General features: G+C 41.0%; 1 protein-coding gene across 1 annotated transcript; it reads left to right on the top strand.

The window, feature by feature from the left end:
* The first annotated feature begins 1,121 nt into the window (after positions 1-1,121).
* Positions 1,122-16,221, top strand: LOC139345030 (adhesion G-protein coupled receptor G2-like). Its single transcript, XM_070983478.1, has 29 exons — positions 1,122-1,335; positions 2,740-2,813; positions 3,476-3,547; positions 4,827-4,900; positions 4,995-5,518; positions 6,173-6,209; positions 6,296-6,333; positions 6,426-6,556; positions 6,635-6,713; positions 6,801-6,859; positions 7,688-7,732; positions 7,838-7,905; positions 8,019-8,162; positions 8,366-8,400; positions 8,503-8,630; positions 8,725-8,851; positions 8,967-9,244; positions 9,343-9,544; positions 10,042-10,198; positions 11,786-11,950; positions 12,099-12,221; positions 12,366-12,411; positions 12,516-12,619; positions 12,730-12,854; positions 13,348-13,719; positions 13,842-14,125; positions 14,965-15,066; positions 15,233-15,376; positions 16,103-16,221. The coding sequence occupies exons 1-29, from the start codon at positions 1,244-1,246 to the stop codon at positions 16,204-16,206; spliced, it is 3,933 nt and encodes a 1,310-aa protein (XP_070839579.1). The 5' UTR covers positions 1,122-1,243; the 3' UTR covers positions 16,207-16,221.
* The last annotated feature ends 1,407 nt before the right edge of the window (positions 16,222-17,628 follow it).

Here is a 17,628-nt window from a genome sequence, read left to right as displayed (position 1 = left end):
GACTGACTGTTGCCTGCCTGACTGCAGCAGCTTCACTGAGTGCATTCGCTCCCTATGCATTATTAGTGGAATAGACCAAAAAGAATCCATTGGTAGCATGACTTGTGCGCCAGACTAAATGTGGACCCCTGTGGTATCAAATGAACAAAGAAGTGACTCCAGGGCTGTTGATCTTAAAATAAACTGTTTAGATCTGCTCTGTGATCATGCTGCTTCCCAACCATGTGGCTATCCTTATCCCCCTGACTCCCTCTGGTGTACAGATGGAGAACTACACCTTTTATTCATTTATATTTTCTTTTAGATTTATAGGATACAGATCTATTTAGTAACACTGTACAATAAGGTTTACTCATAAGGGTTTATAAGCTGTTTCCATTTAGGATGCATATCTCTTTGTTTTTAGCCTAAAACAGGCTTAACATGTAGCTTTTTAAATCTATCATTAGAACATTTTCTATGACAATCCATTTGATCATCATGTTCTTAGTATCCCATTAATATGACTTATGTCCTAAGTCACCAACACACACTCCCACTAAGTGTGTGTGCACTCTACAGGGTGTGTGCCTAGTTAAATACAGTTTAAATTGCCATAATAAAAGACGAAATGAATCTGTGTGTGTGTGTGTGTGTGTGTGTGTGTGTGTGTGTGTGTGTGTGTGTGTGTGTGTGTGTGTGTGTGTGTGTGTGTGGATCCCTCCCATTCAGAGTCCTGGGTCTGACTGAGGCAGACATACAATGCTGCAGGTGCGTGACTTCTTCTGACGCAACAGTCAATGTCTCAATGCCAGGACTCTTTCAGCTCTGTGGTGTTGCCCTGGAAACACTTGTTCACAGTCACACCCTGGGGCGCACCTTTACTGCCAAAGAAAAATAGAGATAAATCTCTTCCCGACAAAAAAGCCTACAGCAAACTTAGTGGTGTACAGGAATTGTTCGGGATGATAATACAGCCCAACGGGCCTTTCCTGATCTGGTGTGATATCAAGTAATTTCCTGTCCAGCAGGAGGACTTGGAGACTCGCTCGGGGTAAAGTATGCAACGTTCGCCTGTTCAGGTTGATGTTTCAGGGGCGTGCCACATGTGTCAGCTATTGATCCTTTGTGAGAAGCAGACACTCACAGTGAACTTACACAGCAGTCTGCCTAGGACAATAGCAACAGTTGAGAGAAGAAAATGCACATTTAATGACTGTGGTTTGGCTTTGTGTTCAAGCTCGGATTCAGCCCACAGGAAGTTATGTTCCATGAAAATGAAGACGGACAAATGAAAGGTCCCAAGGATTGTTCTGCTGGATCATCATGTTGGCACATGCTTGCCCCCTCCGTCAGGTAAAGTTGGTGTGCTGGTGTGTCTCTTTTTCCTTAATCAGAATGACGGATTCTCTCAAATCAAAGGCGGATCATGATTCGAGATTGTCTATCAGGCTCATCTTTTTAGGATACTTAGATATATCAGTTTAGATTTTATTGTCTTGTTTCTTTATTGAAACCACCTATTGACTTTTAAAATATCACCTGCTTCTTTTCTTACTTGTCAAATTACTTTACTTCATGTTTTTATTTCAATACATTTTCGGTTTTGTGAATATACTCTAATCTTTTTTATCAAGTGTTCAGTGTGATCACTGATAATCTGCTGAGGAATATAAGAGAGGATGATGCATCAGTAACAGTGTGGTGACACAGTGATGTTCAGATCATATTAAAGAAAACTTACCGAGGACGGGTCCATGGATTTGTGCTATTTATCCAAAAATTCTTTGTCTATTTAAATGTACAAACTGGGAAATTAGATCTGGATTTATTCAACAAAGCAACGTTGTTCCTCTCCTCAGTTGCTATCAGTTTTGGGTATCACACATAACTGTGGCTTCATCTTATTTTTACCCATCAGGACTTCAGCTATTATTAGATTATCTGTTTGCCTGAATGTCTCCCTCACTGAGCAAGATTATTTGTCCACATCCACTCGATTCTCCCTCTTTCTCACAACACGTCTCACCATTCTCCTCGGGGCAAAATGTCTTTATCCACTCAGCGTCCACTGTTGGAAGCCTTTTGTTTACTGGATAACTTGTTTTAGTTTTGAAGTATAACTAAATCAGTCCACTGAAATGCTTTGATTACCTTGCTGTCTTCTTTCCTCAGCAGGAAAGTTTAGAAAAGTCCTAAATGCAAGTCTTCTGCTGCCATGGTATTATTTAATTCACTGCACAGTGACATAACAGAGGTAAACACCTCTGAAACACTCTAGCTCAAGCAAACATTTACCATGTGTGTCTACACAGTACAATAGAGTATCTTTGGCACTATATACTGTTTGCAATTTCCCAAAGCTGTGATAAAAGTAATGTGTTTGTTCTGTGGTAGTGTAGTCTGATTATACTCAGAGGTTTGTCTGATCAGGAATGCATTCAAGCATTTGGTTCGACATTGTTCATTTATCCATCGCAAGATATAGATAATTGACTGCATGATCAGAGGCAAAGATAAAACCTTTTTAGACACATAGCAACAGGATGCAAAAGGCTAAAGAATTCATTAGCATGGGTGTTCAGGATTATGCCTGAGAACTTTTTCGTGTGACGCACTCTTTCACCCTTTTGAACTGTTGTTCAACAATAAGTCTCAAAAGCCTAACGTCACCACAATGAAGCTGAAGAGCAGATGTTTTTATTTCATCGAGCCAATAATCATTTGAGGGTTTAAATGATCATATTCGTCATGTTGCAGCATGAAGACGTCAGGCCCACGTGTCAAACATCTACGCTGGCTGCAGATGCAGCTGCTGGTCATCCTGCTGGCAGGTACGGTCTGACATCAGCTCTGACGGGTTTCGAGTGAAGCGCAGACAATGGAGCAGCAGCTTCTACCACCTTATCTGGACAGACAACTCTGCACCTCTATTTATAAACTATGACGTCTGACGTGTCAGACATGCCAATCATTCAGCATAGGTCATGTACCTGAGTTAGTGTTAGTCCCTTCTAATTGATACCGTAACCTGTTATTCCGGTCTGATTGCTGTCTGTTTCCTAATCGCACAAAACTTCACAGTGCTGTAGTGTGGTGTGTGGTGAAGCAAAGAAACATTACAAGAGTCAAAAACATTTGTTGACAACTGTTAATTACCATGCATGTCTGAGCCTTTCAGCCATGAATATGTGCAAAAGAACAGAGGGAGATCCAAAATGATTATATAGAAATTATTCTATATTTTAGCTTTTTGTACATTTATTGATATATTTCTATTTGTTTTCTTTTTTACGTTGCTACTTATTAAATAAAATCTCTTTATGTATCAGCCATTAAAATCTCCAACAAATGTACAGTGTATCGGACAATACAAGATTATGAGATTCTCATATGTGCACTGAACCTGGTCCAGAGCAATGGCTGTGGGTCACAATAATCATTATTTAACTGAACTAATGATTGATGAGAAATAATTATTCTTTTCCCCCATCAGGTCAGGCTTCCTGTAACGAGGCCTCCACTTCTCCTTCCCCACTTTCTGCTACACCGAATGCACAGACTTCAGGTAAATTTGCGAGAGCAGACATCATCCTATTCACTGCCGTGTCAGGAGAAACATTTGTGATCAGAGAGCAGCAAACATCCGTTTCAGCCTTCTTTTCATCACCACACTGCTGCTGCTGGTCTCGTCCATCACTTACAACTGGTTGAAATGAAAACCGACCTGTTCAGTCCAAACCTCCTTTGTCCATTCGAAGGCGACTAATGACAGGACACAAAACACGTCAAATATTAGAGATACTGTAAAAGGTCGTCACTCAGTGAGATGGAATACAGGAGCAGTGGAGGACAAATATTCACATAAAGGGTTAGTTTGACATTTGTGGACATATGTATGTTGCTTCCTTGCTGCAAGTTAGATGAGAAGATAAATACCACTCTCGTGCCTGTACAATATGTAATATATATATATTTACCTCATAGAAATTGGAGCGGTATCAATCTTTTCATCTCAGTCTTGGCAAGAAAGCGAATAAACATAATTCCCAAACTGTTGTGTCCTTTGGGTAAAACAGCAATACCACTAAGGTTACACATTACATTAAAATTGTACTCACATAAAAGTGCTACTGGCGTTAGCACAATATGCTAAAGCATCAAAGTAAAAATAGCCCTTATAGCACTGGATTTTTATTGGTGAAGCATTTTAAAGTTGAGTTGACTGAAGTGGAGTTAGTTTTAACTACTTTATACACTGTTGGGTAGTTTAATCCACTGTATAAGGATGCATTATGTTTTTTATGATGATCATATATTGAATTGCAGAGTAATTAACTACAGCTGTTAAATGAATGTAGCGGAATAAGACAATATTTGATGTGAAATAATGGCATAGGAGTCTAAAGTGGCCTAAAACAAAAGTATAGAGAGTAAAAACTAAACAAAAAAATGACTTGAAAATGTTGAACAGTGTCACTTTTTACATTAAGGGGGAACTCCAGACATTAAATGATAGCCTCACATATTTTCTGTCTCAAAATGTATTTTGAAGTTAGGCTGAAGCTAATATGAGGCTTGAAAAACAGTTTACTCATCATGGAGAATACAGCTCCTCCTAAAGTTGTATAAAGACCATCTTTTACAACAGTGTTATCTCATCTTAGCTTACTAATTTATACTAACTGCTGGTGTTTACCAGGCACGGAAAGTCTAACAAGGTTGCATTATGAGTAATGCAGGACGCTTCATTCTTCAGGGTCCTCATATCTTGGCCTCTGTTCCACTTATTTTGACTATTTTTAAAATCCATCTCCTCAATAATTTTCTTTCCACCCTTCATACAGCAGTGTACTACTTTCTCGATGTCACTGTGGATATCACTGGAAAGACAAGGAATGCATCAGAAATCAAGGCCTGGGTATGTAGGGAAACTGGAAATGCATTAACTGCTGAATAAAATTGTTTTCATATCCTATGATTAAATGTAATAAGTATCATGTTCTTTTTCTCAGCTTATTCAGGTGTTCCAAAACAGCTTGCAGAGCTGCGGGTCTCCAGACCACCCAGAAACAACTGCCCCACCTACCTCTCCACAAACTTCACCTGCAAGCACATATGCGACGGCACTCATGACGACAGCAACATTAGAAAGCTACAGCACAATGTCAGCTGCACCATCTACAACGTCACAAAGCTACAGCACAATGTCAGCTGCACCATCTACAACGTCACAAAGCTACAGCACAATGTCAGCTGCACCATCTACAACATCACAAAGCTACAGCACAATGTCAGCTGCACCACCAACAGCCTCGAAAAGCTCCAGCACAGCCACAACTGCAACAAATCACTTGACCACAGTGGCTCAGACGCAGAGCAGCAGCTCTGCAGCCTCTTTACTCGCCTCCAATGTGATCACGCAGTTGTCTGACGCTGGAAAAAAGAACAAACCATCAAATAACCCAAATTCCCACTCCAGCTCAAAGAAGCCGGGCAGAGCTCGTCGTGAAGCCAATGGCAGTTTGACACCAACCAGGTGCACTTGATGATACTCATGATTTAGTACAAAAACGCTTGACTGTGGATAATAAGAGAAAGTAATAAGCATATATTTTATCTCAGCATCTTCTGCTGTCTACCTTAATAGTGAACTCTAATCAAAGTGCACTTCAAATTGCATATTTGTCAGTTCCCAAAAGTCTATACTGTGGGTACAACTTATCTGATTTGTTGTATTTATAATTTACAGTAAGTATGTTACTGAACAGCGGCCTCTGTGGTCACAAGTGGCAATTACAACATGATTGGCACATTGCCTCTTGAGCAACAAAATGCTTATTTTGCCTCTGCCATTAAAACCACTGAAATGTTTATCTGTGATATTATAAAATGAAGAGAAACAGTATCACAAGTAGAGATGAGTCATAAAGTCAATTAACTGAGTCATTAATGTCAGTTAAACAGCAGTATCTGGCGTCAGTTTGCTTATATTAGCCACCATAAGCTACAAGTCATCAGAAGTGTGGCAACAAAACCTCTGGGTGTGTTTATTTAAGCCAGGGTGTGTCTTATTGAATTCAGCTCTTTATTTGTAAGAGGAGCAGTGACATATCTCTTCTTTGAAAATATATATAGACTTGCTTTAAGTCAGTCTTGTTTTACATTAATGTTGTCTCACTTCATTTTTCAGTGGGGTCAGTAATTACAGCACAGCTGACTTATTTCAGGTAAGGTAATGTTTAAATGTACCTGTGGGTCACAGTATGTGAGTAGAAGGGATCATGTGAATCAATGGTGACTCCTGTTTTAACAGGGAATTGAAGTGAAATGCATCACAGAGACGGCAATAACGTAAGTGACATAATGATCTACTGAACTACCCTCACATGACTGGAACGAGTGTGACAAATGTATTTGTTGTTAACACTGAGCTTATTCTTCAGAAACACCAGCTGTACTGTGCTGCTGAAGCTGAAGCAGAGCGTACCTCCATGCTGTATTCTCCGTACGCTCTGTGCGGCCAGCAAAATGTCCTCTGATATCCATGTGGTGGGACAGAAAGCAGATAGAACAAGTGAGTGTTGCGTCCTCTGAAATGCATAATTACCCACCAAATAAGTTCCCATGATGCATTCAGGTCTCTGTTAAACAGGTCAGCTACAAAATGAGTGCAGTAGCAATCCACAAGAGGAAAACGGGTGCATTTATAATGGTGAAGCTGGAGCATCATGGTAAGATGTTTGTCTTTTTCCCTTTTCTAACCCCCCACTTGTACTAAACAATATATTTTATAATCAAGTGTGGCTTTCTTTCAACAGTGAAGTGTCTGAGTCTGCATATGTGGTTCAACAAGGCAACTCATCTCACTGCAGTGGAGGTGAGCTCTGATCATTTCCTTCAACATCTTCAAACCACACAAATTATTCAATCCCTTTCATTTTTTACCACATGTTGAATCGAAAGGGACCAAAGTTCGACTTGTGTCACCTATCTACAGATAAGTAGACATTACACATTTTCCATAAAGCTGACGGGTTCTGACTTAATAAATGTTCACCTATTGTGCACTGTCACATGGTGAGAGCAGCTAAAAGCACATCCATATTACTGTGATTGTCCAAAACATGTTGGCTTGCCCTGCCTTGTCCAAACGTGGCCTGTTCAGACAGACAGAAATCTTATGAAACACAAAATGTGCTCACAGAGTATTGATTATACAGCTGAGAATTGGGCTTTGTTGCTTTCTTGCTGGGAATTAGATGAGAAGATCAACACACTCTCTGTCTGTAGGGTAAATATGAAGCTAGAGCCAGCAGTCGGTTAGCTTAGCTTAGCATAAAGACTGGAAACAGGGGGAAACAGCTAGCTCTGTCCAAAGGTAACAAATCTGCCTACCACCCCCTCTAAACCTCACTAATTAACATTGCTTGTTTAAAGTTTATTTCTTGGCCGGGTGCAGTGACTTGCTGAAGTCACCATAAGGTTTCCAGGCAACCAGCTTCTCCAGGAAGTCAGTGCGCCCAGCCAAGTAGTTGTCCTGCACAACCCGTCTGCTCTTATATATCATCATAAGTATCGAGATGGCCCAGTGTCACAAAATGTGATAAAGTAAGTTAAATGCTGTACAAAGTGGTGTGGAAATGCTGTGGTTCTCTTAACACTGACTTTTAATTCAGTAAACCAACACACTTTGACTTTGTTTCAGATAAACAGAATAACTGCAGCTGCTCTGCTTACTGCAGTGGAACGGGTGAGTGTTTTCATCACCCCACAAAACCACCACATTATTATCGGAGTACATGTAGTCTGTAAGATATATGTTTGTTTGTTTGTTTGTTTGTTTGTTTGTTTGTAGATGCATACTACACTTTTCAATTTTTAATAGAAGATCCCAAGATAAGCATTTCAAAAGTCTTGTCCCTGGTAAGTTCAAAACATGCAAACATAAGTGTGTGTTTTAGTATTTGTCTGTAAGTATCTCGAATCTTTTCAGATTTCTAACTTAGGACAACCACCAAACTGCTCTAAAAGTCTAGGGTGAGTTTTGCCGTTCTTCAATTATCCAAATCAAATTTCACACCATATTCTTTACAGACGCTTTCATCAACTTTAATACAATCTTTGTAATGTTGCTCTGCAGTGTTTCATGTCCACTGGCCATCATTGCATCTGAATACAAGGTAATCATATTGCTTTAACCTTTCCTTCTTGAGTAGTTTCTTCACATTTGGTGAGCTTTTCCATCACACTTGTTTAAGTTTGTGAACATTTCATGCCCAAACAACATTTCTGGGACCTTATCATTCAATGCACAAACGCATATTTTGTATTTAACATGTTACTTTAACATAATCCATTGATTAAAATCTAAATCTCTGTTAAGGATGCCAATGTGGATTGTGGAAGAACAGCAGCAAAGTAAGTCTAAACATGCCTTGAAGAAGCATTTCTATGCACCGATACACTTGAAACATTTGAACATTAGCTGAAATCTGCACTCTTCTTATTGTTTCATTGTAGTCTTCAAAGCTGCTGGGTGATTTTAAGATTTGCCCATGAGGTTTCTATCTGTACTGTGTTGGCCGCCGTGATTCATGTGTTTCAGTCTGTGAAACATATCAGTCTCTATGGACTCGTGACCCGAGCAGGTGTGTATATTAACTGCAGGGACCGAAGTCAACAAGCTGATTCAACGTATCCTGTAAAACCTCTCATCTGTGTTTTGCCTCATATGTCACACAGCCATTTGTGGAAATTCAGCAGCCAGCAACAATCCTCTAAATTCCCCGTTCACGTGGGTTGAAGTTAACCTAAAGCCTTATAATTTTTGCATGGCAATGGAAACACCTTCACCTGACATCCTCTATTGGTTTGTATTATCTTCTGCACTAACTTAATAGAATCTTTATAAACTCAACATGATGGTAGTCTACTTGCAGGCTCTTTGCTCTTTCACCCAATATCTTTAATCTCTCCTTTTTTAGTCCAAATGGAAATAACGTGGTTGTGCAGATGGAGGAGCAGTGCAGTCTGTCGTCATTTACCACACCCGGCCCAACTGTGACTACTGCGCCACCAAGCACCACCGGCTCGACTGTAAATGTAACTTCATCCCCAATGAGCACAACAACAGCTGAAGCCCTGAATGCCACCACCGCTGCTGCTAATGTCACAGTGACAGCAACACTCAGCACAACTACAACCACCACAAATGAATCTGTGTCTGTGGCCCCATCAGAGAACCCAACCACCAACGGATCAGGTTTATCATCACCTCAGCACTGCGTACAAATCTGTGTGCAGCCTTTATATCATGACAGCATCATTAAAGCATCCCCTGTAAAATGTTGTTAACTACAGCTGAGAGCCAAGCCAACGCATTGCTGGACCTGACCAGAGACGTGTCCAATCTGAACTCCAGCCAGGTGGATCAGCTGGTGTCTGAGCTGGAGAATCTTTTGTCCGGCCCGACAGTCAGCCTGGCGCTGGGAAACACCTCCGTCCACATCGTCAGCAATCTGCTGGACGCTTCACCTGAGACGCTGTCAGACTCCTCCAACAGGTTGCAGATGAATTTATCTGGAATTCTCAAACATATTGAGCATTGCTAAATAACTTCTAACCTTTTTTGCACCTCAAACTATCTTTATATTGACAATTTTGTTGCAGACTGCCCCAGCAGGGGACACATCATAGCTGATGCAACTGTTCTCCACATCCCATTTCTAAACAAGCTGAAATATGAAGTTAGACGGGGGGACTCCCACTGGTCTGTGGGTTCATATGCATGTGACCCTCAAGCTGTAGTCTCACACAAATGTTATACTCTTTTTAATGATGAAATGTTGTGACAATGGATTTAATAAGTAATTACCACAAAAATAACCAACAGTAGTATATGTATATAATTATTCTGCTCATTGAATCATAACATTTCCTTGCGGTCCACTAGCAAATGCTCAGAGGCCTGGTAGTGGTCTGCAGCCCAGGCGTCATGGTGTAACTGAACTGGCTCAACAAACGTTTTGCACAATACCAATTCATTTCCTCTTTCATCAGAATTATAGGGATTGTTGACACAGTGGCATTGAAGCTGGTCCTTCAGGAACAGACTGAGACCCTCTTATCTCCAGCTGTGGCTCTGTCGGTGAAACCAGCAGATGGCAGTAACTTTCAGGAAACATTTTTTTCCATCTCAGACCCCAGTAATGTCCAGGTATGTGGCACCAAGAGCCCAGTTGATTACATCTGTATGAAGTATTTACTGTAGTCACTGGAACTCGTTCACCTGTGGGCTGCTGATGCAGACGTGGAGGTGTTTTATATGAAATGCTACGTACTCAACTGTGTTGGAAAGTAACAGAATGCATTCGAGTCAAGTACTTTACTTGAAGGACAATTTTCAATACTTGTACTTTGCTTGAGTATTTACATTTTATGCTACTCAATACTTCTACTCCACTCGACTACATGTCAGAGGGACATGTACTTTTTACTTTATTTAACTGCTAATGTAACTTGTTACTTTTCATATTAAGATTTTACTTTAAAAAGTATGATAAACTTACAAAATACAAATTATTAAAGATTCAAGGTTGATTTGCATCTTCTGACATTCTACAGAAAAACAAAACAAAACTGCATACTTGGTGGTCTTTGTCACATGTTTCAGATATCTATGACTTTTTGCCAGTTCCACCAAAAACACATTTCCCCCTTTAAACTTCTCACATGACATCCTTTAAATAACTGTCATACGATTAGAAGGCAAAGTATGAATACAGATGTAGATTGTAGATTTTTGCTTTTCTCTCCTCTCCCGTTAATTATCTCACGACCCCTCAGGTGATCTTGTGATCCTTTGGAGGGGGTCTGACCCTGAGGTTAGGAAATACTGGGCTGAACCATCAAACTGTTTATAATGCAGACAAAGCAGCTCCTCCTCAACCAGCCACGACAGTAGAATGCTGTTTGCACATTAATATATCACTTTTGATGTCTAATTATATCATATATAAAACTATATTGGCCACAGAGACATTTTTCTACAGCATGGGTTCATTTACTTTAATTTACTTACTTAAATTTACTTTATTTTAAGTGCACTTAGCTGATGATACTTACATTATTTTACTTCAGTAGGATTTTAAATGCAGGGCTTTACTTTTGCTGCAGCATTTTTAGACTGTTGTTTCGCTAAATTAAACTGTCCAACTGCTTCTTCCATAATTAGTGCACATGCTGCTACAACTTCAAACAGGCAGCAAAGAGTCAATAACTGTGGACTAAATACCAGACAAGCAAGCCCAGAGGCATTAAAGAATTTTGTAACTGCAAACAGACGTTTTTCACAGCAGAAATGTTGACGTCACAGTATGAAAAGTGTATGTGTGGTTAAAAACATGCTTCTGATGGATATCTGCTTTTGCAGTTAACCCTGGGATTTGTTCCATGTGTGCTTTATCTGCTATTAGCAATAATCTGACTCAGTATATTCTAAAAATGTGGACAGGTTGTTGCTGCTTCTGCATGACAGCATTCAGTGAGGTGAATTAGGTCAGAAGGTCTTACAGCCTGCTTCCTTTCGCCACAGTGATGGGACTTTTTTCAACATGAGTTTTATCCCAGGATTCAATTGTTTTTGTACATGTTTTTGAAGAAAAAAGGAGTTGAGTTATTGCAGCTCAGCTGTCACAAATAGTCATCCCCGGACTGATGTCAGTGGCCCCAAAAGAAAAAGGTGGTCTGCGCTAATAAAATCCAGTTGTCAAACGTGTGTGTGTCTCTCTGTTGTGTGTTGCAGGTCCGTGGGGCTCCCAGGCCCAGACGGAATGTGGAGAGTGACTCCTCCATCCCTCAGGGCTCCATCAGGCTGCCTCCCTCTCTCACACAGGACCTAACCTCAGAGGAGCAGCAGCTGGTCTCCAGAGTTCAGTTCAATTTCTACCAGAAGAGCTCAGTGTTCCAGGTCTCCAAGTTCAGCAAGCATCCCCGTTCAAAACTGGATACACATTATTATGAGCTACGGAGAAACAGAAATGTGTTGTCATCTGCATATCTCTGATCTAGTGTTTAAAAGGTTTCTTTATGTTTCTAAACTCTAAACGGTCATGCAGGACAAATCTTTGGGAAAACGCAGACTTAACAGTGGGATTCTGGGGGCGAGTGTGGCCAACCTGTCAATCACAGGACTGCAGGACGATGTTGTAATTCACCTGAGGAACACAGAGCCTGTCCCAGTACGTCTGCTTTTAAAATACACAATACAGATAATCCACAAACATGCTGTGAGGGCAGCAGCTGTCACTCTGCACAGGAAAAAAAAAAATCATGATGTACAGTTAGAGACTGTAAACTGATTGTGCCTTTTTTCCAAACTACAGGCTAATTTTGTGGCTTCGTGTGTTTTCTGGGACTTCCAATTGAACAGTACGTTTTTTTTGTTTTTTTGTTTTTTTTAACAATGTCCATTGGAATTAAGTGAAAATAATGAAGAAAATTGAAAATATTGTTCACCTGTTTTCTTCTGGCAGACGGGTCAGGCGGCTGGAGTTCAAGCGGCTGTTTTGTCCAAAACAGCACAGACACTGAGACAGTTTGTGGCTGCAATCATTTAACCAGTTTTGCTATCCTGCTGGTGAGGAGACAATGGCTTTTCTATTTTTTTTTTTTTTACCACACATTTGGTGATCTAACAGCTAACAGCTCTAATCCTAACCCTGTTTTGCTTCCTTCTTTTTCTGACAGGACCTCTCCAGGGAGCCTCTGACAAGTCGCCTCCAGGCTAACATCCTTTCCTTCATCACATATATCGGCTGTGGAATTTCTGCCATCTTCCTGTCTGTCACCCTCCTCACCTACTTGGCCTTTGGGTGAGAGTCATGAGATAAATTACACACATCCAACATGTAATGACCATTGCAGTGTGCCACTGTGCGTGTTTTGATTCCACCACAAGGAGTCACCAAAGTTCAAAGACTGTGGTTCAATATATTTTATGATAAAGTTACAGTGTTTTTTTTTTTAACTCATTAAAAGTGTCTTGAATTCTCTGTTCTTTTCATTAGAATACTCTAATAATAATAATTGATGGCCATTAACATATAATGAGGCGGTGGCATACTCTATACGACATTTTTCAGCTTTTAAATTCCACACAGATCATCTTAATCTTGCCTTTTTTTTGACAAAAAATAATGTTTTCTCTCTCAGACAGTTGTTTATTATTACAAGAGTTCACAAATGAATGTGGCTTGGAATGCAGCCTTTCTTATGTGCAAAGTTCACAAAAACTGGAAAGAGGCAGACATTTTTTCACAGTCCACTGAGAAGCTTCATGTTGTCCAAACCATCTGAACACTGCAGGAAGTTGCGAAAGGACATTCCATCCAAAATCCTGATCCAGCTGTGCCTGGCCCTGCTGCTGCTGAACCTGGTCTTCCTGGTGGATGCGTGGCTGGCACTCTACCCAGATGCAGTGGGCCTCTGCATCTCCACTGCCTGGTTTCTTCACTACTTCCTGCTGGTTGCCTTCACCTGGATGGGACTGGAGGCTGTCCACATGTACCTGGCCCTTGTGAAAGTCTTCAACAGCTACATATCGCGCTACATGCTGAAGTTCTCGCTGGTCGGCTGGGGTGTCCCGATGATTGTGGTCATTATTGTCATTGCAATTGACAAGAATAACTACGGTCTCATCTCCTATGGGAAGTTTTCTGATGGCACAAGTGATTCATTGTGAGTCTGCAGCTACATTTTCCACACAAACTGAAAATATTCCACAAATACCAAGACGCATGAAATAAAACCTTTTCAAAACAAACTCATTAATTCCTTCCCATTGTTATCCTCTCCCACAGCTGCTGGCTGAAAAATGACATCGCTTTCTACATAGCAGTGGTGGCCTATTTCTGTGTCGTCTTCCTCTTCAACTTTGTCATGTTCGTCGTGGTTTTGATCCAGCTGTGTCGGATAAAGAGGCAGAACCCTCATAATTCGCTTCACCGCACCACACTGCAGGATGCGCGCAGTGTGGCGGGGATAAGCATCCTCCTGGGCCTCACTTGGGGCTTTGCCTTTTTCGCCTGGGGGCCCCTTAACCTGCCATTCATGTACCTCTTCGCCATCTTTAACTCCTTGCAAGGTGAGCTGACTCGTTTCACGTAAGAATGGGTCCATGAGCGCCTGCTTTTGGTCATTTTCATAATCATGAGGGCTCCACGGCAATAAGAAGACCATCTGAGTGCATTATAGCTGGGCTTTTTGTTTGTACACAGCAAAAATCACTGCATGACACATGTTAACTTTACCCAGCAGGCTACCCATGGACAGAAAACCACCAAAGGAGCTGTTTTGATCCAGTGTTGTGTCTGTTACAATCCACTCTAGCTCTTCATTAACATACACGCCACTATTTGTTACTGATTCATTTTAATCTGTAGTTATGAATGACAGTTGCACATTACATTGTACAACTACTCTAACTATACATTTGGGACAGTTCTATGGCAAAACTTGAGCTTATTCTGTCCAACACTGGGTCAAAATAACCATATTTTTGTTTGGGTAAAAAACCCGACAGTAAAGAGAGGGTCAAAATACCCTCCTGGTACTGGGTAAAGTTAACCCAGTATATACCCAGACTAGCTGAAATCTGGGAACATGGCACCACACTATGAGTCTGAAAGGGAAGACACGCCATCAGATGCTGTTGTACGCCAACACTTTAGCCAGATTATTTAAACCGCTTCATTCCGAAATGAAACAGAAAGTAAGAGCACATGAGGGAAATGTCAGCACTAATCCCTCATTGCGTAAGAAAATGTGCGTGTGCACATCTTTGGTAAGTACAGTAGATCAAAGTTGAAAGAGGAAGCAGGCCTGTAAGCTGCAATCGATGTTTACAGCAGACAGGTAGTATGTCTTTATCTTGAATTCCAAATGAGTCACGTCTCTTCAAAAAATGCTGTTTCTCTTTTGCAGGTTTCTTTATATTTGTGTTCCACTGTGCGGTGAAAGAAAACGTGAGGAGGCAGTGGAGGACCTACCTGTGCTGCGGCAGAATGAGGCTCGCAGAGAACTCAGGTCAGAGAGGTTCACTTTAAATTTCATTTCCACACCCCTGTTTGGTTTCTGATTCCTTTGAATACGGACATCTAGTCCTTCAAAGTAAAAGATCCAAGTGCAGTAGCTGTGTGATCAAATCTGTGGACGACTGTGCCACTTTACCTTGTGGAATTTCTTTTGACAGAATGGAGTCGCACCGCCACACAGAAGACGGCGAAGAAGTCATCAGTGACCAGAATAACATCTCTTCAGTCCTCCAAGTCCAACAACTCATCCAGCTCCTCGTCCTTCCTGGCCAGTGACTCCTCAGAGCAGAGTAATGGCATTGGTAGGTGAGAGTCACAGACTGTGGGGTCTTATTATAAGCTTTCACTAGATTTATACCAGTCATACAGGTGTGCATTTGTATATTTACAGAATAATTATATATATTTATATTTGGTCCATCACTGTGCTTCGTATGCTCCTGCTAAATGGGTTCGGGTTAGGGTCTGTGGACAGACAGGGAGGGTCCGTATGTCCACAGACTTCTGCATTGGTTGGCTTTTATATAGAAATCTCCCCTTGGGCTGGTTCCTTCTTATTTATATACTTACATGTAAAATCCAAGATCACTATGATCTGTGCTCTCACAGTATTCTACAGATTGTCGTCCCCAGAGCTAGAACAGAATTAGGCAAAAAAGCTTTTAAATGCGCTGCCCCTTTTTCCTGGAATAATGAACAGAAGGGCCTGATGTGGTCAGAGCTGATTACAAAGGGGGAATTTAAGGATGGAGAGAACAGTGCACTCGGTCTGTGTGATTGCTCCTGAATTTTCACTGAAATCCTTTTAAAAAAATCGCTCGTGCTTGTGCATCATAACTGGCTCGTTTGTCCTTGACCTTAGGTTGCGTTTCAACTGGATACTGTTTCTCATTTGCTGTCAGTTACGGTTGTATTTGGTTGTTTGTGTTACTTGTTTATTGTAGTGAAAATGCTGGTTAATTCATTCTTGAAAAGGAGATTTTCGCACACGTTTGATCTGTTGGAAATAATGCAGTGTGCTGTTACAGGCAGCCCATTTGAAGACAGAACAATCACAGCTGACGAAGACCCCAGTATGGACGTGATCCTCAACGAGATCAACAGGGAGCACAGAAACCAACAAGCACCCTGATCCGAAAACGACAGAACAGACTGTTTAATGATTCTTATTTTGAATTCTTATTTTATTTTACTTGTACATATGTAAATGAACAGTAATTTATGCGCCATCCGTCTTCATGTCGCATGCATTATTTGACTTGGGGGCACTCTTTTACCACTGAGCCCTGCTGTTGTAATTACGTGCAGAATGTGGTTTGACATGCTGAAACATACAAGGCCTTCCCTGAAAAAGTCTACTTGGCAGCGTATGTTGCTCCAGAACCTGTATATATGGCTCAGCATTAATGGTGCCTTTACATGTGCGTGAATGTGCAGGACACTGGTTTTTGGAAGTGTTCCTGAGCTCATGCACTGACGTCCACTACAGAATCTCGTCTGTTTTCAATGCAGTGTCATCTGAGGACTGAAGGTCACGGCCGGCCAGTGTTGGTTTTCAGCCTTGTGACTTGTGTGCAGAGATTTCTTCAGATTCTTTGAGTCATTTAATGACATTATGTACGGTAGACAATGAAATCCCCAAATTTCAATTGAGAAACATTACTCTTAAATCATTGTGCCATTTGCCAGCAGAGTCTCCATCTTAACCTCAGACAGACTCAGCCTCTCTGGGAGACTTTTTTTATACCCAGTCATGTTCCTCACCTGCTGCCAGTTAATCTAATTACCTGTGAGATGGTCCACCAGGTGTTTTCTTTCAGCATTTCACAACCCTTCCAGTTTTTTGTTGCCATCGTCCCAACTTTCTCGAAACGTGTTGCTGGCATCAAATTCTACGATATGACGGGGTATCATTTTCAAAAACGACTGAAATTTCTCAGTTTCAACATTTGATATGTCGTTTTTCGATGAGATACAGGGTTTCAATGTTTAGCAAATCATCATGTTCTGTTTCTGTTTACATTTATACAGCGTCCCATCTTTTTTGGAAACAGGGTTGTAGAATCCACTTAATTGTCCTCTTTGATCCCATACTGTGGTCATGCTAGCGGCAGTTACAGGGATGGCAGTTTGGTCCAGACTGAAAAACCTCAACAACCACCGGAGGGATTAAGAACCTACAGTATAATCTGGGATTTGTGCTGCACACTGCTTTGGTAAAGCACCTGTCATAGTTGAGTATTTCTCAGGACAAAAATCTGATGATTATTTGACTCTGGACTGGAGTTGGTAATTAACAATGTGCTCTGCTTCTGTAGCACAGACTACAGTCAGCAGGTGAGAACAGAATAAATGACAGAGCTGTTGTCCTGTATGAAAGCATGAATGTAACCCTGTTGTCTGGCCAGGCTTTAACATACTTTCTAATATTTAAAATACCACTGGGACACGACTGAACACTGTTATGGGTTGTTGGGATCCCCTTGAAAAAGCAGTAAAATGGATCACAGTGCAAGTGCTCCAAACCATCACTGCAACTGACCAAATAATGACA

The sequence above is a fragment of the Chaetodon trifascialis genome, chromosome 16 (genome assembly GCF_039877785.1).
Source record: "Chaetodon trifascialis isolate fChaTrf1 chromosome 16, fChaTrf1.hap1, whole genome shotgun sequence".
In the NCBI taxonomy this organism is placed as follows: domain Eukaryota; kingdom Metazoa; phylum Chordata; class Actinopteri; order Chaetodontiformes; family Chaetodontidae; genus Chaetodon; species Chaetodon trifascialis.
Note: the sequence above shows the minus strand (reverse complement) of the source record. Positions and strands in the feature narration are given on the sequence as shown.

Coding starts and splice junctions, on each gene's coding strand:
- LOC139345030 (XM_070983478.1), top strand. CDS start 1,244: ATGTTCCATGAAAATGAAGACGGACAAATGAAAGGTCCCAAGGATTGT. Junction 2,814..3,475: donor GCTGGTCATCCTGCTGGCAG/GTACGGTCTGAC, acceptor TTCCCCCATCAG/GTCAGGCTTCCTGTAACGAG. Junction 5,519..6,172: donor GGCAGTTTGACACCAACCAG/GTGCACTTGATG, acceptor TTCATTTTTCAG/TGGGGTCAGTAATTACAGCA.